The sequence below is a fragment of the Henckelia pumila genome, chromosome 4, assembly GCF_033568475.1.
Source record: "Henckelia pumila isolate YLH828 chromosome 4, ASM3356847v2, whole genome shotgun sequence".
Taxonomy (NCBI): domain Eukaryota; kingdom Viridiplantae; phylum Streptophyta; class Magnoliopsida; order Lamiales; family Gesneriaceae; genus Henckelia; species Henckelia pumila.
The window spans coordinates 25433941-25454792 of record NC_133123.1 but is presented as its reverse complement, the minus strand read 5'-3'; the positions used below and the strand labels follow the sequence as shown (position 1 = coordinate 25454792).

General features: G+C 34.8%; 3 protein-coding genes across 5 annotated transcripts; 1 reads left to right on the top strand and 2 right to left on the bottom strand.

The window, feature by feature from the left end:
* Window positions 1-344: 344 nt before the first annotated feature.
* On the bottom strand, window positions 345-7226 carry LOC140866075 (sister chromatid cohesion 1 protein 1). Of its 3 annotated transcripts, none has more exons than XM_073270949.1 (20): window positions 7174-7226; window positions 6595-6663; window positions 6414-6472; window positions 6280-6324; window positions 6133-6152; window positions 5924-6003; window positions 5610-5727; window positions 5139-5211; window positions 4936-5014; window positions 4633-4745; window positions 3967-4040; window positions 3719-3871; window positions 3205-3373; window positions 3047-3126; window positions 2789-2972; window positions 2624-2702; window positions 2343-2479; window positions 1664-1754; window positions 1443-1555; window positions 345-636 (listed from the first exon to the last, which is right to left on the bottom strand). In XM_073270949.1, the coding sequence occupies exons 1-20, from the start codon at window positions 7224-7226 to the stop codon at window positions 497-499; spliced, it is 1929 nt and encodes a 642-aa protein (XP_073127050.1). In that variant the 3' UTR covers window positions 345-496. The 3 variants fall into 3 exon arrangements, with proteins under 3 accessions (XP_073127050.1, XP_073127052.1, XP_073127051.1); XM_073270951.1 differs by having other exon boundaries at window positions 345-632; XM_073270950.1 differs by having other exon boundaries at window positions 345-579.
* A 3607-nt stretch (window positions 7227-10833) lies between these two features.
* LOC140864514 (peptide-N4-(N-acetyl-beta-glucosaminyl)asparagine amidase A-like) lies at window positions 10834-12983 on the top strand. The gene has a single exon (XM_073268745.1). It carries the CDS (start codon window positions 10903-10905, stop codon window positions 12694-12696), a length of 1794 nt encoding a protein of 597 aa, XP_073124846.1. The 5' UTR covers window positions 10834-10902; the 3' UTR covers window positions 12697-12983.
* A 3329-nt stretch (window positions 12984-16312) lies between these two features.
* On the bottom strand, window positions 16313-20236 carry LOC140864304 (probable methyltransferase PMT23). Its single transcript, XM_073268405.1, has 8 exons — window positions 19625-20236; window positions 19035-19184; window positions 18011-18281; window positions 17820-17930; window positions 17408-17582; window positions 17095-17337; window positions 16802-16996; window positions 16313-16702 (listed from the first exon to the last, which is right to left on the bottom strand). Exons 1-8 carry the CDS (start codon window positions 20138-20140, stop codon window positions 16516-16518), a joined length of 1848 nt encoding a protein of 615 aa, XP_073124506.1. The 5' UTR covers window positions 20141-20236; the 3' UTR covers window positions 16313-16515.
* Between the last annotated feature and the right edge of the window lie 616 nt (window positions 20237-20852).

The following is a 20852-nucleotide window of genomic DNA, read 5'->3' as shown; positions in this document are numbered from 1 at the left end:
AGTTTTAGATTCTTTTTTACTTGTAACTTAACGGCGTTTGTTGGGTTAAGATTACGTTATTGGGGGCAAACCATGCAACCCCACAGGCTTCTCAAAAAATTCAAATGGACTAGCAAACCACTCCATGCACGGGCTTCTCATAAAATTCACGTGGAATCAGTCCTTCATAATCTTTATAGAAATTCACACGGCTTGGGGATACAATGACTATGATTTGGCCACATATATAGAAAGGTGGAGCCGGGATACACAGACAATTGACTCAGAACTATTTGCAAAATATTGTCTAGCAGCATGAACTCTATATATATATATATGTTCTTCAGTAACAAGAACTTTGGTACAAGTGCACCGACAATAACACAAAATGGCATGTACGTACGAGTAATAAGACAGTGCAGTAAGAATAAATGTAACCAAATAATATTAAAGAAACTCAATCCTCTATAGCTTAATTAAAGTGTTGTCTCAATTAGTCAACTCCTTTGTCTTTTCTTTACATCTTGGCTCCCCTGGAGATCAGAATGCCACCATATGGATTTTTTTGCTGCACTCTTATGTAGTTTCTTGTAGCAAGAACTGCCACAGAAATAGGTGAACATATGACGACAGATGCATTGTATTTACGTAGCCTTCCTATGTTTTAAAAATAAACCCATTAATGTTGATAAAGTTGATACAATGTAGCAAATTGAGGTGCTGCACTATTATTCTGTGGTGAATGATGCCACGAGTACTTTTTTGTTACAATACGAAAAATAAATACATTCTCTCTAAATTCTAATACTCGCATGCAATGGGCGACACAAGGACCAAGCCCATTGAAGATGACTTGTCGGTAGCTAGTATTTTGAAAATTTAGGGTTTTAAATATTTTACTCTTCAGTTTATTTCCAGCCTATTATTTTGTTTGAAATAGGTGTCATCTTTATTCATTGAGTTTTTCAGAAATAAAAAAAGTGTTACGAGATTTTGAAATTCTCTCTCAATTTCCACCATTTAACAATAAACAAAATCGAAGAACCCCGTAAGGTGACAACGATACAAAGCCAGCAATAAGCCTATAAATAGCCCCATACTACGATCCATGACTCGGGATCATGACATTGTAACACAAATTTCATAACAAAAATGTTGTTGATCGCCTTCTCGACTGAAGAAGAGATTTTCCCATTAATTGTGTGATTATTTATTTATTTTTCCCTGTATTTGTTTGTCGGCCTAATAAATATCCAAATTATCCTGTTATTTCTTTCGTTTTGGGGAAGTGACAGCATTATATCACACATTCAAGTAAAGTTATGTACCATTTAACCAAAATAAAAGAAAAGGGCTACTATTTCGAATGGAGATATATACTTGATTAAGAGCACGTTAGAAATCCCGTGAAGTAAATTGCCGAAGTATCGTAAAAATTGGATGAATGAGGTGGATATACATACCGCAAGTCTGATAGAAAAGACATGATGCTCTCTTTTTGTTCATTCCAAAAGCTAAATGGTTTAGAGATTCAGTTTTGGCTGTTCCAGGTGTCTCAAAATGAGTCTTCAGATGCCTGTATGAATTCATATTTCACCCAAGTTAATCAATCATGTCTTAAATTTAAGTACTTGCCATGTATCGGGGCAATAATAATAATAATAAAAAGGAATAAGAAGCCTACATTCTGATGGAATCTGTTATATGATCTTGCGGCTGATAAATAATTGGAGGTTTTTGGGTTTGTGTCGTCGGTCCAGTTTCTACCATAAGATCTGCAAAATATCACTAGTTAAGAAAGTACTTTATTTACTGAAGTAAATTCGAAGAAAAAGTTGCTAAGTTTTCAATTGGGAAAACAAAAAAACAAAAACAAAAACAAAAACAAAAACAAAAACCAAAAAAACAACATTTTTTTTTACCTCATGTAGTAAGTCACAAATTTCTTACGTTTTGCCATATTGAATGTGCCACTAAACTTTTACCCTTTACGGCCCAGTCACAGTGGGCCTAAGCCCAAGAGGGCGACAAAGGTCCGAGTCTTCTATATTTGAAATTAATTTGAAGCATATACACAGGGGAGGGTTAAGTACAGATGCGTTGTTAGGGGATGATTCATTCATGATTTCTGTATTGTTATGCAGTTATGCTTGCTTGAGCTAGGGGAAAGGGCATTGAGCATTTCCTTGAGTGAAGGGGCCGGGTTGGGAATATCTTCTTCTCCGTTTTAGGTTTATCAGTAATTTGGAAACCGTGATTGTTGGTTCTTATTTCATTATCAATACTCTCATTTCATATATTTTTTCTAAAATATTATTTGTGGTCGCATCAAAAAAAATATTGCTTGTTTCATGTTCCATTACCTGGTGTTAATCCATATTCAGAAAGTCTAGCCAACTTGAAGTTTGGATCAGGATGATGCCATGAAAACTCCTCAGCCACTGGTTCGAGGCCATTTTCATTGTTTTTAGAAGCGGAGTATGGCCTTTTCTTGCCTGACCTGAATTGCACGAAAACGATGTTGAGAACTAGACCTCTTAGTTGCAACATAATAAATTGAACCAATAACCTTTTGTGTAATGATCTATGTTTGTTGTAATCCAGGGAAAGATATCAATCAGAGCTGTGAAACAATTTAGCTAACCTTCCTGAATTGCCATCTGAATTGTGTGAAAAGAAACCATGTCCGGATCCCGAACTGGGAATTGACCTTATGTCATCCCCTATGGCATCATAAGACGAATAGTTTTATTGATGAGAAGTACCATAGTTTGGTGCACACCAAAAAAATATGAAAACCTTTGGATACCAGAATTTCCAGGGGTGGTCATTACTCCATGGGCATCTTTTACTCCATTGATTTTAAGGTTGCTTCTGTGTTCCTCCGTTATTATTTCTGGTGGCAGTCCATTATCAAACGCATTTGCTCTTTGTTTCTCGATGGAAATGTTCATTGACTGGGAGTCCCATCCTCCTTGAGGTAGCTGAAATGGCTTTACATCCATACACTTCATTAGAAAGAACTGAATGATTCTCTTAGAAGTCCCACATAAAAAAGGATGCTTACGTCTGCTAGAGGTTCCATAAATAGCCTTTCAGTTGGAGATGAGGATGATGGTTCTGGTGGACGGTGATGAGAGGTTAGACCTGTGATCAATGCACCGTGTTTTGACCTTCAATTTTGTATGTTATTAACACATAGTGTGATAGTGAGGAAATTCGTACCAGAAGGTGAATCTAATGGAGGTTGAGTACTCTTGATCCACAATTCCAAAAGGGGTGTTGGATAATGAACTTTTCTGTTTCCATTTGTGAACAATCCTTCCACCAGCACAATTGATGGAAGGTCCATGAGAGTGGATGTCTTCATTGTAGCCACGGGATTCAAGGGAGGCTGTTACATATTTAAGTAATGAGGTCAATCTCCTTAGGCGAGTTCCAGAGTAAATGACACGTGAACTGAAATGCAAGGCGTGCATAATCTATTCAACAAGTTGGCATCCAAGAACTATCTTTTAATAATAACTTCACTCGTCCTAGACGAGCTAAACACCAGTTGTTTACAATTGTTTAACTGCTGAAATTCCTAATTCATTCCAAAGAAGAGAAAGAATATGCTCACTAGAGAGTTCTAGCACTCAGTTGAACTGTTTCGCACTGCTTTGGTATTGGAATAGCAGGAAACAATCTAATAGCATGACTTGAAATTTGGGAAAAAAAACATATTGAGAAACACTACCTTTCGCTTCCTTGTTCGTCCTGATATAATACTAGAAGAGTTCTGAAGCCAAGTTTGATATATGTGACCCGGAATGATGGTTTGATCATAGTCCATCAGTAGAGCTGCAGTCTTTTTAGCTCTTCTTTGAGCAGGCTTTCTTTTCACTTGAGCCTGCAAAAGATAAAAAAAAAAAACCTATGTGACGTCCTGGACTCAACACCTTCTTTTGATGCCTCGTGTACAATTTTTCATGCATATTTCGCCACCTTAATAATTTGCTTGCTTTCATCAGAATTCTGCTGATTAGCTTGTTCCTTAGGATGTTGAAGGTTTTCATCAGCTACAAGAACACAGATAAGAAGGGAATTAATTACTCCACATTTAGTTGATTCATTGAAATGGTAACAACATTCTTATTATTCTCTCAAACTTAAATCCAAGTTAATGCAGTTTTTCCTGCTGACATGTTCTAAAGGACAATAAATTTCATCTCAATGTTATTTGTTACTGACAGAATGAAGCAAGTAAATGAAAATGATTGAAGATATCGTATCAAGTACTTAAGCTACCAGCCAGAGGCAGTATTTGCAGCATCAGAAAGAAGAGAGAGTGTCCTTGTTTAGTTGCATCTAATTTACTCTATCTTTTCAAATTATTTGATATTCTTTAGTGGACACCTACTGGAGTTTGTAAAACAGAAAAAAAGAATTAGCATAAGTTTAGACTCTTAGGCTAAATTGTTGCGAACTTAAAAATGAAAATAATTTCTTCATGAATTTGGTAAATAGGTAACATTATTGTGGCAATAGAGAAAACAACCAAGCTGGTCTCGAAGTGATATTTTATCGATTGAAGATAAGCCAGGAAATGCCTCCGCACTTCAACTGCAATTAATGTTTACAAACTACTGACGACAAATCTGTCTTACTTACATTTTAGAGGCTCCTCTGGGAGAGGTGGTGATGGCATGAGACTATTTGGGATTTCAGCATGCTCTGGTGGAGTGAAATTCAATTGCGTCTCTTCGTCCCCTCCAATATCGAACCTGTCACAACACTTAAGGTCAAGAAACAAATTATAATAAAAGAAGGAAAAACGTACTTTCAAAGCAACTGAACAATAGCTTGTCCACATTCAAATGGTATGACATGCACTGGAAGTGCAACCTTCAATCGTCTGCACACACTACAAGAACATCACTGCAACTCATATTTTATTTTGATCGAGAAATTCACCTTTCGAAGCCATTGAACGTGTATGTATCTGCCCGATGTGAATCATATTTTTCACATAAGGTAATATTAGCAGCATCAGCTGAGGTAAAGTAGATGAAGGAAGAATTAAAAGATACTCTGTGAACCTAAAAACTGGGAAAGATGTAGCTAGAAAAAATGGTATTTTAAGTGGCCATTCAAAATACGAAGTTAGTCACAGATACCTTGATGGTGATTCTGGTTCGTGAAATCCCCTGGATTTTGATTATTATAAGGATCATCCACATTGTCTAAGCTCTAGACAAGAACAATTCTGGATTAGCACTTAGGGATTACTTGGATGTTTCATATGATGGTTTGCCCACGTAGTTCATGTTGACGAAGAAAACAGTATAAACTCGAGTGCGCGCCATCATTGACTAATAGCAAGCAAATGTGACGCTTCAAAGTTTTCAACATTTAATGGTTGTAGCTACATCATCATACGAAAAGATTATGAATTTCCTGGTTCTAAACAGGGAGATATATAGTTGCCCAAATAGCATTGATTCTGGCCAGCACTTAGATGCCATTAAATACAAAAATGTATGCTAACAAATGAATGTTTCGAATTTGTGTACTGACTCTGATGAAATTGCAAGTGTCCTGCATTCTATATCACTTACAAGTTACTGAAATAATCTAAAATTGTATACCATGACGATGTAGCTCTGCTGAAAGTCCATAACAATGGTTCCATTAGATTGTGGAAGCAGATGTTCAATCTCTCCCATGTCTATTTCATGATTCTCGGGCAAAGTAACCGCCTCATACCTGCAAAAGTCCAAATAACTAAGCACAACGAGAAGAGAGATTACAATCTGAATCAGTGGATGCGATTTGCTGAAAAATTGGCTGTAGGAAATGCTCTGTTAAAACTCCATCAATGTACTGTGTACAAATATAGAACTCACTGAAAACCACACCAAAACATGGAAAAAGAAAAAAAAAACACGATGACCGCACTGACTTGGCTTGAGTTTTGCCTTTAGGAAGTTTTGTTGGATCTGATGGAGCTGATCTTATCTTCCATGCCTCGTTAATTTCCATCTGAACAAAATACAGTTCATAAGAACTACAATGAATCACTATACCATGATGGACAAAACGGTGGGCAATGAAATGCGTGAAATATGGCACATGTCCTAATTGTGTTTGTAAGCTCGTCTAAGTTCTTACCAGCAGGCGGGTGACATCATCTGCAATAGAACACCATAGTTTTAAAGAAAAGAAACTAGATAAAGGCACTGAACTTGAAATTTTGATGTACAAATCGGAGCCAGAAAAGAGTTCAAAATACTGAAGAGTTTAAGAGATGGCGCTTACCATACAGGAGTTTTACTTTTCTTTCGTAAACAATTACCACTCCTCCTGATTTTTTTTGAACGAAATAAAATATTAAGATCCATGTTTGATGCGAAAAAAGGGTAGAAGATCTGTGCGTAATAACATATAAATACCCATCAGAATTCCAGAAAGTCTTAGAGCCATAGGAACTGAGGGGTTTAAAATCTCTTCGCTGCGAGAAATTAATGGGATATTATTATTGTTATTGATTAAATGCATATAATGTAAATTTAAAGTCCATGACATGAATTATGACGTTGGTTTTTGTCGAGGAAAAGATGGGTTTTACTTTACCAGATTTTAATAATGTTGAGCTTGTCCAGCTTTCTTCGATTGATCTTCGCATGCATCGTTGCCGCCATCCTTCACACGCCACCAAAACTCAGCGAACTCATAACTTCGAATTTCAATCCTCAATTCATGAAATGAAACAGCGCAGTACAAGAACAGTTCAAACAACCATAATCAAATGAACTAAAAATCAGCTCCAACACGGGAATTTTAGAATCTTCCGGAGCTGAAACCATATAATTAATTTTTACGCCGATCATCTCACTCATGCAATCACAACTCAAATCCCGAAATGCGGAAACAGTAAATTCAACTTGACAAACAAAACTCCCGAAGAAGACAAATCGTTAAAAATCCAACAGAGCACAACTGAAACAAATTACACAGCGCTGCCCGCATTGATAATTCAATTCATACACACAAAAAAACTCGATCACACTAGCTCCAAGCAATTCAACTCTGACTCAATGTATAAACACATTCACTAATCACCATCCCAACAAGTATACGCTACAAATTCCTTGGTATCTACGCATACGAAAAACAACACAATCAGAAACAGCAAGGGACGCAAGAATCCACCATATCTGGCCGAGAGGAGCTTTTCGAGCTAGCAGCTGGTGGGAATAGAACATTCTGATTGATCCGATTGTTGGGGAGTGAGAGAGAGAGAGATACAGTGAGAGCTGTATGTATATATATGGCGACTGGCGTAACGAACAGATTACCCGCCAAGCAGAGGATTTTGCAGAGGGCAAGTGGGGCCCCCAATGCAACGCAAAACGAATGCTCTGCGTGCTAAAGGCACCCCGTGGTGCACGAATATGCTTGCCCAACTGATGACACGTGTCCCTCAACTTCAAATTATTTCATAAGTTTATTGCTATTATTTTTCAGGGAAAACTGAATTTTTGTCCTCTGTTTTTTAATTTTAATATCATGAAATTTCAAATTTAATGTTTAATTTTTTTAGTTTTAATCATTTTTTTATTGGAAATGCTAATCTGATAATATACACCTCAGCACTATATTAATTATATCAATATGTTAGCATCAGGTCAAAAAAATTACAGTTATAAAAAAAACAAAAATAGCGATTAAAACTGAAATTTCAAAATCGTAATGACACAAACACAAAAGACCTAAAAAGCATTTTTAGGTGATTTTTAATTGAGCAAATAATGAGGGGACACAACTTTCTAATTTGAGCTACGTACACCACAATTCCAATGGTACACTAGCGAGATGTCAAAATAATATTTCTAACCGGACAAATCAAAACTTTAAAACTATGTCAAATTTCAAACGCTACATTTCAATGGTTCTTGCATCTTAAAACGATTATTGTTTCCCATAGTCATCACATTATTCAATTCTTAAATGAATATGACTCCATCATTTAATCCAAAAATGATGTCATGAGCCAAACTCCTAAATTTAATACGATATGTTAAGTTCGAGATTGAATTATAACAATTATATCGTCAAATTAAAAACAAAAGAAATTAAGAAATTAATGTCAAGTTAAGAGATGCCATTTGTTGACAATATACAGTGTCGTACCTGATATTTTGGAGGTTTGAGTCGAATTTAAGAAATCGAACCTCCTCAAAACAATACGTCACCTTTTTTTTATTACTTTTATTTTTCAAAAGATAACAACATCATCTCTGTTTAGATCATTGTTAATTAAGAATGTCCTAATATTGTTATCAGTTTTCTCTCAATTATGTATTTATGTGTTCATTAACATTTAAAGACAAGCTACATTTCTTAATCATATTTTCATTTTAAAACTTCTTTAATAATTTATTTTAAAATTGTCTTCTTCATTCAATTTGTTCAAAGTAAGAGTTTGAATAATTTTTTATTATTGTCATTTATATAGATGAATCAAACTTTAATTTTTAACATTATCGATCGTTGTGTTGAGTTTCTTGTTTCACAATTCACATCCGTAAGTTTACCAATTGTTTTTTTCTCTCATTGTTTTATTATTTTTGGCGCTGACTCTGAGTTAATCATAATTCTCTTTGTTAATTTGTTTTCTACCCAAAACATATCTTATTTGTAATTGATTATTGACTATACTAACAAAAATAATAATTACATCTATATATTATAGCTATAAATTATATAATTTTAAATTGAAAATAAAATTATAAATTAATATGCATGATTCACTTATATAAATTAGTATTCGTTTCATTAACGAAACTAGTCGAATTAACAGCAAAAGTAACCAATTCATAAATTATTTTTTAAAAGTAACAAGAGACTTTGTATCTCGTTACTATTGATTGTCTTATAAAATATAATAAAAAAATAGAAAGAAATTATTTAAAAAGTATCAATTGTTGGGCATAATCCGGAAAAATAAAAACATAATGAAAGTTCTTAAACAAACAAAAAAATTCTTTTATGATTTGTCAATATCAAATTATAATAATTAAATATAAAGTATAATCCTAAAATTAGATTACCAAACCACTTATTAATGTAAGATCATACTAAATAAAATGATAAACAAACTTTCTATTAATATATATAATAATATAAACGTCAATATATAATTAAGAAAAATGAAGTTTCTTTTTCTTTGAAATTGTTAGTCTCATATAATAAAATTAATATTATTCTAGGTATGTATTTGATATATATATATATATATATATATATATATATATATATATATATATAAATAAATATAAATTTGGGGCCTTTTTAGGATATGAGACCTGAGTCGATCGACTCGTGAGTGAGACTCATCTCATGTACAAGCCTCTCAAAATATTGAGGTTAAATTAACCCCCAAAAAAAAAATCCGAAAAGGACAATTGTGTCTAGTGATACTTATTAATTTTAGATAATACCCGAACAATTATTTAAAATAAGAGATAATTGTCAATATCGGAATATATGAAAAATCCAGAAAGGGCAATTGAGTGTAAGGCGAATACAATTTGTATTTTTTTTAAAAAAAATTATATGAAAATTTTATATAAATCAAGATATAATTATCTATATTTTAAGCTGAAAATGACCTATCAGTTGTTCCAAGAACAGTCATGTGAAGGGATTGGCCTGTGTACAACTTAGGAAATTAAGGGTACTCGACTCTATGGTTGCCATACAAAATTTTTTTTTTGACAAGAGTTGCCATACAATTATTATCAAAATATCCTCAATCCAAATAGTTTAGATTTAATGGATTACTAATAATCCATGTGACACAAAGCTTGAAATTGAAATTCAATAATAACAATCTCTCCTCATTTAAATTCAAAAAAATAAAATAAAATCGATTAATGTGCATGGTACACAAACATGAATGTGATGAGGATATAAAATTAAAAATATGTTATGACAATAGTATTCCTATTTTATATATATATAAAATAAAAAATAATATAGTAAATACACAAATTTCACAACTTTCCTCAATAATATCGAAATATTATCAACACATAATATATAAAATCAAGAAAATATCTGAACTGCCCTCACCATGACTTTATCAGATGAGCATGTTGCGCACAACAATTTGTTCAATTTGACTGATGTGGTTAACGTGGTTAACGTGATTTACAGGCTACTGCATTAATCGTCGAATTCACTCAGTGTAAATCAAAATCTGATGATGGTAGATTCTATGTCATAACAAAAAAAATAAAATAAAAAATCCTACGACACTATTCAAAAATCTGAAATTAATGTAAAATTTTAAGCAAATATTTGCTCTATTATAGAATACTTTATATTATCCACACTACAGTTCGTGCACAAGATAATAATAATTTCAGCACAAACTATATACATGTAATACAATATATATAATAATGTAATATAAATAAAAGTAAATCATTGAATTTAATACAGTAATTGAATCGGAGGGGTAGAAAATTAAAAATCTACAAAGAATATTCATAACTACATGGATCCACCTGAATACCAATATAAAATCGTATATCTATATACATTTTAAGCACCACTTAATTCATGTAATGAGATTCTCAATGACGTAAAAAAAATTATGAAAAACAGAAGAATGTATAATCGTGAAAACACGAACCAAAGTCGAATAAAATAAGAAGGTGAAAACACTTAAACAATGGTTTAAAATATAAGAATCCCAATAAATAATATTAAAGATGATAATAATTATATATTTGACCAAATATTTTATAATTTTATTTAATAATATATAGTTTATTGGGAAGGTACAGAGTACACTTGGTCCCCCGCCTTTATGTAGTTAGTTACCTTTTGTGCAAGTGCTCCGAAGCTTCATACTCTTGTCCATCAACCACAATGCCTTCCCCGATCCCCCTCCTCCTGCTGTTAACCCTTATCCTCCGCCTCTCCGCCGCCGCATCCTCCCAACCTCCGCTGACGGATCACGACTCCCGCCTCACCAAACACCGGCTCAGCCACCGAAAAGCCGCCACCCAACCCCAAGAGCATTTCGAAATTACTCGCCCTCTGCCCTTCAGCTCCCTCACCCCCGCATGCACGCTCCCCATCTTCTCCGGTGAATTCGGCAACACAATCGGCCTTCCTCCTTCCAATGCCACCTACTACCCTCCCGCACGCTGCACCTGGTCGAACGTCGTCCTCCATCTCTCCGCCGCCTCCGCCGGCGATCAGTACGACCGAATCGCCGCCGTGTGGATCTCTGGCGCCGAGATCCTCCGCACAAGCACCGTGGAGCCGACGGATAATGGAGTGTTCTGGAGTGTCAGCAAGGACGTCACCAGATACTCCTTCCTCCTCCATCAATCGAATCTCACTCTTTCCGTCATGCTCGAGAACATTGTTAACGACGTTTTCACCGGAGTTTACAAGGTAAACTTGACTTTCCTTTACTATGATATTAAAGGGAATGGCGCCTCCAACGTCGCTTTATCTCTTTTTCCTTCCATCCAAAAGTCAACCCCATTAAACTTGAATTATACCATAAGTTCATTAGATTTGAATGAAAGCCCAGCAGATTTGATTCTCCCTATATCCGCGACTGGGAATGAAGGGTTTTGGTTCAGAATTGAGAGCGAATCAGATTCGAGACACGAGGGTATAACAATCCCACTCAACACATACAGGGCTGTGATTGAAGTTTACTGTTCTTTCCACGGGAATGATGAATTTTGGTACTCCAATCCTCCGGATGCGTACATTGGTATCAATGGCTTGGGAACTAGACGAGGACATGGGACGTACAGGGAGGTAGTGGTGACACTTGATGATAATGTTGTTGGATCAGCGATCCCATTTCCTGTGATCTTCACAGGAGGGATCAATCCTCTGTTTTGGGAGCCTGTAGTTTCGATTGGAGCTTTTGATTTGCCTTCTTATGAGATTGAATTGACCCCATTCTTGGGCTTGTTGCTTGATGGAAAAGAGCACAATTTCGGATTTTCTGTCTCAGATGGCATATCGTTTTGGCTCGTGGATGCAAATTTGCATCTGTGGGTTGATGGGAATGTGGATAAGGTTCAAGCTAGTCCAGTCCGTCTTATTAATCCAAGTAGCTGTATCAAACGGGAATTCACGTTTCATGAACTTGACGGGAAGTTTGAGGTTGAGGGGAAGAGGGGTAGTGAATTTTCTGGGTGGGTGAAATCGAGTGCCGGGAATTTTACAACCTATGTTGAAACCAAGCTGGAGTTTGAGAACACAATACAGTTCAGAAACAGTGGGAAGACGAAGACGGTGAGGCAGGAAGTGGAGGTGAAAAATGTAGTAACGATTCATGCTGATACCCGAATGGTGATATTAAGTAATAGCGTGGAGAGAAAGTATCCTCTCACCATTACATCTTCGACTCAACCTGGATCGAGGGATGATACTTACAACAAGACCACGACCTTGGAACATTCGATAACCGAGGAAAAGACTAATGGCAGATTGAGGAATACTTTAGTTAACTCTCAGAAATCCCAGGGGTGGATGGTTGTGCAGGATCACAATGTTCTGTCTGGTTCGTCGAGTATTTATCAACGATATTCCGTCCGCGGTGGTTCTGGTTGCTATTCTCGGATTGTCTTAGCAGCCGATGGGCTTGTTACGAATGACACGACGAGCATTCTCTGTACGTCAAGCTTGTGATCCTTTGTTGCATGGTTTGGAATTTCAAGAATGCCTTTTTGAGAAGGTGAGCATATAAGGGCGTACCACTTTTTAATGTTGCTCAATAATGTGTTTGTTTGAAATACTGTGAATCTTACTTGATCAGTTCATTTTAGATGGGTTTGTATATTTATCGTTCAGTAATCTGTTCCGTTTGAATGTATACTTCAGCCATTTGATATAAGTTGTAAAGTTATCGTTGGTGTGCTATGAAGATTTTACTACAATTTTGGTGAGGTTTACGTTCCATTTTTCTGGGGTCCTGCCTAGAACATCATGAATCCATCTATATATAAATACAAATATATTATTTTTTTTATCATTATTATATTTATTTATGGTGTTGTACTTATAAAAATATACAATGAATTATTTATTTACTAATAATTAGTAAAAAAAAAATTAATAGCTTAAGAATTCTGTTCAACCGGATGCGAGGTTATGCAGTTCGACTAAATTACCTTTGATGCTTGTTTGTTATTATGAATGATATCTAAAAAGTTAATCACAAAGGTGGTTGAAGATAAATAAACAATTTTATAGAGTTAAATGTTATTTGAAAGTAGATCAGATAGTCTAACCCTCACGATACCTCACGAATGGGTCCATCACATGTTTAGATTCAATTGTAGTCCATAGCCAAGAAACAAAGTTCGGGTCTAGGTTTAAGTGGTAAGATTGGTCCATGACAGTAGGTGGTGGAGACAAGACATGTTGGAGTTGGAGTTGGAGTTGGAGTTGAAGTTGGGGATGAGCTTAAGAGTTGAGGAGTAGAGGATGTGGAAAGGTGAAGAGGTGCTAAAGAGGTGTGAATGAGCTTAGGAGTTGAGGATGACAATGGCGGAGGAGAGTAGTTAGGGTAGAGCATACCTGAGGTGGGTGGGCTCTTAGCCTAAGATTCGTCTCAGGGGCAAGACCTCTTAACTTCAGCCTCGCCTCAAGGACGAGTCCCGGATGAACAAACGCGTGAGTCTCACTCATGTGGTCCCCTACGAAATATGTGTGGTCCCCTACCTTCTCCTCTATAAATATCGGGTTTGCTCACTTCATTTGCAACTTATTACTTTTATTTTGAGGGGGCGCCCAAGCTCTCCTCTTCACTTATCTATTTTTCGACTCTGACTTGAGTGTTGGAGGGGCTACACCGAGACACCCTCCTGACCCCCTCTAACACTCTTTGCTTGGTTTCAGTTTCATTTCGGACTTGAAGTTTTGGGCTTAGGTTAGACTCGGACGTTGGATTGGACCCTCTATTTTACATCAATCAAATCATTAATTATTTATCTCACATCAATCCAATCATTGAATTTAAATTATTATATTACTTCTTATAAATAATATTATTCATATTTTATTTATTGTTAAAAGGACAAAATAGTAATTTATCATTTTTATATAAAATTTAATCGATCAAATCAAACAAACTATAATATATCATTCAAATCAAATATCATATTAACTATAATTTCTTATTTATTTTTATTACATTATACTACTTATTCATGTACTATTTATCCTATCACCCGAACCAAAACGGTACTATTTATATGTATTTTTGAGTTTTTAAAATTCAAAACATATTATTTATTATATTATATTATATAAACGGATTTCCGATTCGATCGTCCGGTTAAAACGGTCCGATCGATTGGACCGTTTTTTTTTAGCTAAACCGGTTCGATCATCGGTCTGGTTATGAAAACACTGCTATAGACATTATATGTGTGATAATTTTTTTATTTTAGAGAATTTTGTTTTAGTTAAATAAAATAGTAATAATTAAAAATGGATAAGATATATTACACCAAAAAAACATCAAAGTTAAGTTAGCAAATCTCTCATGGTTTATAATATAATAATATAAATATTATAAATGTAATAACCTTTTTATTTCACATAATTTGGTTTTAGTTAAAATATTATTAGGCATAATTACACCAATTTAGATGAAAATATATTTGAAATTCAAGAAATGAGATGATGCTGATTAAACATACGTGATGAGAAATGATTGAAGACAAATTTGAGGGTTTAAAATAAAATGGGGATGATATACAAATTTCATATAACGTATAGGAATGGAAATGAGCCATGTTTAAACCCGATTGGAGATGGGTGTAAAGTTGGTCAACATGTCCAGAAGCTGATCCGTCGAGTTTTAATAAATCATCTCTCTCTTGACACACATCCCAGTATATATATAATATTAATAATAAAATATTTATATTTTATATTATTATGTTAAATAATGAATTCCCTGATCCTAATCTTAATTTACAATATTATCATCTCTTATTACCAGCTTATCATTAAATGTTGTCATCTGGATGTAATTTTGATAAATATATTAATTATTGGAATTTTTTATCATGTATTTACTAAAATAAAAAATGTTTAAAACAGACCTTTTCATGTCCAATTTTTCCTTGGCGGGACGGGATAGTCATTGTATCGACCAGAGTACCAGACCAACCCATTTTTAAACTATAAGTAACTTTACGATATTTCATCGATTTTTTTCCTATCAGATAAGATAAATAACTTGTAACTTATTTATACATAATTGTAGATTAAAAAAAACAAAACAAAACATTCAAACATACGAGAAGATCCTTATTTTGTAAATATTATTATATCACAGTTAATTTAATTATTTGAAAAATAAAATAGTTTATTCATAAACAATACATAAAATTAATATCTATTATTATGATTATTAAAGTTCAGGGTCGTTTGAATTATGCTCAAAATTTGGTTTATATTCCGATACCATCTCCCACAATCTGTACCATTTATTGGATTGAATATTTTTTTTTATAATCTCATACAGATCAAAATAATCCCTATGACCAGCATGTTTTTTTTTTTTTTTTTTTAAAAAAATCAATATACATTAGCATGCTGGTCACAAATTTGTGTGTATGTCTGTGTTTTTTTTTTTTTGGAAAATATATGTGTGTATTGTGTCATGTGTGTGTAAGCATAGACTCGCGCTAATAGCCTAATACACACTAATCAAGGTTTTTTTTCCCCTATCATCAAGGTTGATTGCCTAAGATAACTAATTATATATATTTTTTTCTTATCATCAAGGTTGATTGCCTAAGATAACTAATCATACACAATCTCTATGAAATTATAAAAATATCATAAAATCTGTTTTTTTTTTTGTAAATTTATGATTCACATCTAACTACGACTCATCTACCATTAACTTAAAAAAATAAAAAAAACGACTCATCTACTATTTTAAGATTTGAAATACCTTAAATATTTTTTTAATAATTATATTTCTCTTAACTTATAAAATATCATAAAAGAGATGAGAAGATTTGATCACGATCGAGATGAGAAGATTTGTTGGCAAAATTATTAATTTTCGATCAAAATGTTCAAAACACAAAAACGTATATTTGGGTCACTCATGAAAAACATTATTTTTCATATAAAAAATATTACTTTTTTTATTATAAATATAATCAATGTTGACCCTTATAAAATCTGTGACTCCGTACATGTCCAAATACACAATAATTACAATCTTAAAGAGATATTTATTGTGCATATGATAATATGAATCAAATTCAACATAAAGCAATACTATTCATCGTTTCTTTCGGAAATTTTGATTTCGATAATATACCAAAAATCTCATTTAGTAAACATATATGAATAAAAATCAGTTTTCTGCCCAAAAATTGCCAAAGAAAAAAAAATGATCGTTTCATTTTATAATACAATGAATTGAAGCAAGGATTAAACATGGCAAAGTATGAGGGATCTATACGTACTTGTTTTCTATGCCGGTCTCCAGAAGTCTTTCTTTCCGACAAGAAACTGTTCTTGGTGCACATTTACAGACCAGTTGAGGGATTTCAGAATTGGGATAAGCTTGTTGATCATTTCCATGGTGTCTTGAACCAGCAGGTATCCGCCTGGTCGTAATATGCGATCCATCTCTGCGGCCGTTTCTATTATATCACATCTGGAAAAAAGAATGTTACGGCCAAGAGAAATAACCCTTGTGTAAATTGAAATCGTGCAGAAGCATGAAGCATATGAGAAAAAGCAGCTTCAGTGGTACCTTTTGGTCAGATTTCCGAAGAGGAAGCTGGAATGCAGTAGATCGTATGTTCGTGGGTAGGTGCTCAATGATTCACACCAGTCGTGGTAAAGACCGATCAGCCCTCTATCGAAAATGACAGATAAAGTGTCTGGTTCGTGAATGGGGACGATGTTCATCACCCATAATGGCAAATTTATGAGTGCAGAAGCAAACCTGGCACCGGCATGAGAAGGAACGGTAAAGATCAACAAAGGCAAGAAACCTGAACGAATTTCTTGGGGTCGAAAAGATGAAATGATATTCTGTCTTACCCTCCATAATGTGCATTCACATCCATCACATTCCGCACACTCGACCAATTTATAGCAAGACCTTCGAGATAAACTTCTGAGACAAGCGCAGACCAGTGTCTGGTATCTGCTTTAAATGTTTCTTCAGCATCAGGTTCGGAAGATAGACTTGGAGGTATATCACTAAGTCTTTCTGGCCAGTATGATGGCCACTTCTGTGAGTTATTTGGAAGTGGCACAAGGCAACTATCGAGAGGCGAGTACCTGTTTGGAGGAAAACAAATGATAAGGGCAATAATGAAGGTAACTTTGATGAAGATTGAAGATGATCTACCATGAACTGTTAAGCCTCCTGCTCTGCTCACACATAGGTGGACTGTTATCTTTGTGATTTTCGTAGCAGGAAGATGAGACTGGCTTTTGGTATATAACTAGCCCAATCTGGGAAGAATCAGAGAAAGTTTTTGCCACTACCGACCAGCAAATAGATTCTGTCAGAACTACCATTGCTGCAAGAAACAGGTTAACACAATCCGAGAAATGTCAGCTGTGCACAAAGAACAACCCACTTCATAATTTACTCATTACTACTGAAGCAGTAAAGCTCTAGTGACGACCATCAAAGCTATTTGCACCAATTGTTACGCCTTATTGAATCTAAAAGCCAAAAGATCACAAGGAATTTTAATGCGGCCATGGATTTTTCTTCTAGAGAAACAAATGAGGAAGTGTAACGAGTGACTAACATTTCCAGACAGTCTGGTCTCTTTCACCGTCTCTATAGACTGGAGTAGCTGACCATACAAAATATCCTCCAGGCCTTAGAATTCTGTTCAGCTCCATCAGTGGTTTTCCACCTGCAATTTTCATTTACGGACCATATTACAAAAATGCACCGAAAAAAAACTTTAACTCACATTGTGGAAAGAGTTGGTACCGTCGGCATCCCAATGAACCCTGCAACGTGCACAATGAATCAAATCATAAGAATTATCAGCAAACGTTAATTTTTGTGTCCCAATAACAGAGAGAGAAGCGGGAATTCCCCGTTCAAGAGCAAACTGTATTTGAGCCTCATGCTCATCCTTTGGAGCAAAAGACATAGCCAGAACATTTTTTTCCAGCAGAGCACCACCAAAGCTAGCAACACCACAGCCAACATCTAAAATTACCCTTGTTTTCTTTCCCCATTCAATCACTGGTAAAGTCTGGAGTACAGAGAAAACAAAAGTTCATGTCAATTTCCTTTTTATGCTTGCTCAATCTTAAACAAGATCAACATCAAATAGTGCAAAGCATCTAACTAATGGTAAATCAAATAGAGGTAAACCTTATTCATCCAAATTGTTCACGAATACCTCCCCACAACTCCACAACCCAAAGTTCCATAGATTTAAGCAAAATTTACCATGACAAAATAAATGGAAAATGTAACAGAGATAAGTACATAGAAACCAAACCAAGTGAGAACCATACACTGAATGGCATAAACAAAAATATCGGGCATAGCCATCATTTTCAACTCAAATCTAATCAACTAAATTTATATGTGCCAGTACCAGTTCAAGAAATTCCTCGGGGCAAGTAAAGAGCACAAGGGAAAGAATGCATAATTTGTTGCCATGGCAATCAACTCAGAATAGGCTAATAGCTAAATGGAGTCGATCACATGGATACTCCTTTGAGTTAAGAACAAACTTCAAAGTATATGTATACTTATGAGTGTAAGAAAGCTATATGAGACATGTTAACTCTATAGTAATTGTTCAAGAGTTAATAGAGCAGGGTTTTACCAAAGGTTTTTTTTTTTTTTTTTTAATAGAGGTCTTCCCGTTATTTACCTCATACTCACACCCCAGTCAAACCAACTATCACAAGAATCGTCACAACAGCATAAGAAGAATGTTGATGCAACTTTGACAGTAAAATTAAGAGCTTCAGTAGATAACTCAATGCATTACCTCTTGAATATACTCAATATACCGATCAACTCCATTCTTGAATTGTGTGCCACCACCAGGAAAAATAAAATAGTCGCCTGATTTCTCCACCCAATGCTGATCCTTCTTGTATTCAACAAGCTTGGGATGTGGAACGTTGTTGTACCATACCTGAGAAGCAATAGATAACAGGTAAAACACTCCAGATTAGAAACTACGAAACATTTACCATCCGATTTCAAGCTCAAATCGAAGTAATATAGAAACAGCAGCTGACGTAACGCATCTAAAAATGACAAGAAAATTGCAACTTCCATGTAAACCAAACTCCCAAACAATAGCCATAGACCATAAAGAAAACTCATCATGCCAAGAAACTAGCAAGGCAAATGCATTGGGGACAACGTCTGAGAGATCTTGCAGACAGAATATGTAAACAGAAAGAAGAAAACATAAAGTAAAATTGAATATCCATCGGTAATAACAAATCTGACAACATAAATTACGAACTTTATCCAATCTTAAGCTTCAAATATCGGAACATGTCACTGGAAAAAAATCCAAGAAAAATACGAAAACAACCCTTACCACCAAAGAAAGTATGATCTCACCATATCCCTGCTCTTCGGCCAGGGAACCGGGACTCGGTACCCTTCCGGCAAAGGAACCAAACACCTGGGAGGCGGGTCGGGGCAATGCCTCTCCCTATGCTCCATATGGCGACGCGACGGTAACTTCTTGATGACATTCCAATTATCCAAGCACGGAATATAATCCACCGACACAGATCCCTTACACAACTCCCATTGCACGCCCAACACCTGATCATCATCTTCAACAGCAGATGCATCCTCACCTCCACTAGAATCATTATCCGAAACAGAGCCAGTACTATCAGTATTATTGCTGCTGGCGGCAATTTCCGAGCCATTGTTGGACGAAATAACGCTGTCACGTAAAGGGTCCGAATCTGGGTTGGATTGAGTGAGATCACCGGTGATGGTGATTGGGGCATGGGAGTTGGAGATGAGGAGAAAAGTGACTGATATGAGTAGAATGAAAAATGCGAAAATGAATGGGTATTTTCTCTCTTTCAAGAGCTTCTGCACCGATATTTGCACGGCCATTTTTGGGATTTAGTAGGAGTTTCAAGAAAGATTCACTCAGATTTTTTGTGAAAGTGGGATCTTGATTCTCCAACTTCGCTGCAGATGAGAGGGACTACCTCCGTCCCAAATCCCAAAAGCCACGTGTCCATGTTCATTGGTTTTAAATTTTTTTAATCAAAATTTTACATTTTTTAAGTTTACCGCAATTTCACGAGCATGTCTCCGTCCGAATCAAAATTTAAAAATTAACATTTTTATGTTAAAAATAGATATTACGAGATTTATAAATTGAATAAATCAAAACCCGAAACAATCCAAATGCATAATTTTTTTTAATTCGAATATAAATATTAAATGAAAACTTATGTAGTTCAGTTTCGAATTATGTGCGATTATATATTATATGAAATAATATTTTGTAAATTAAGAAACATTTTTGTTAATTTTTAGTGGGTTGTTATTATTTATTTAATTCATTTAAATTTTATATCTAAAGATTTTTACATAAAATTAACTAAAAAGAATATATCATATGTTAAATTTACTTAATTACTAATTTAAATAACCGTCAAAATCGAACTTAAATAGTTGAATCATTTTTGTAGAAACCAGAACGGAATAAAAATAAAACAATTTCGAAATCAAATTATATAATTTTAAAATAAGAAACTGAAAACTAAATAAATCTTGAAAAATCGAGTCGAATTGAGTCGAATAAACTCGAATCGAA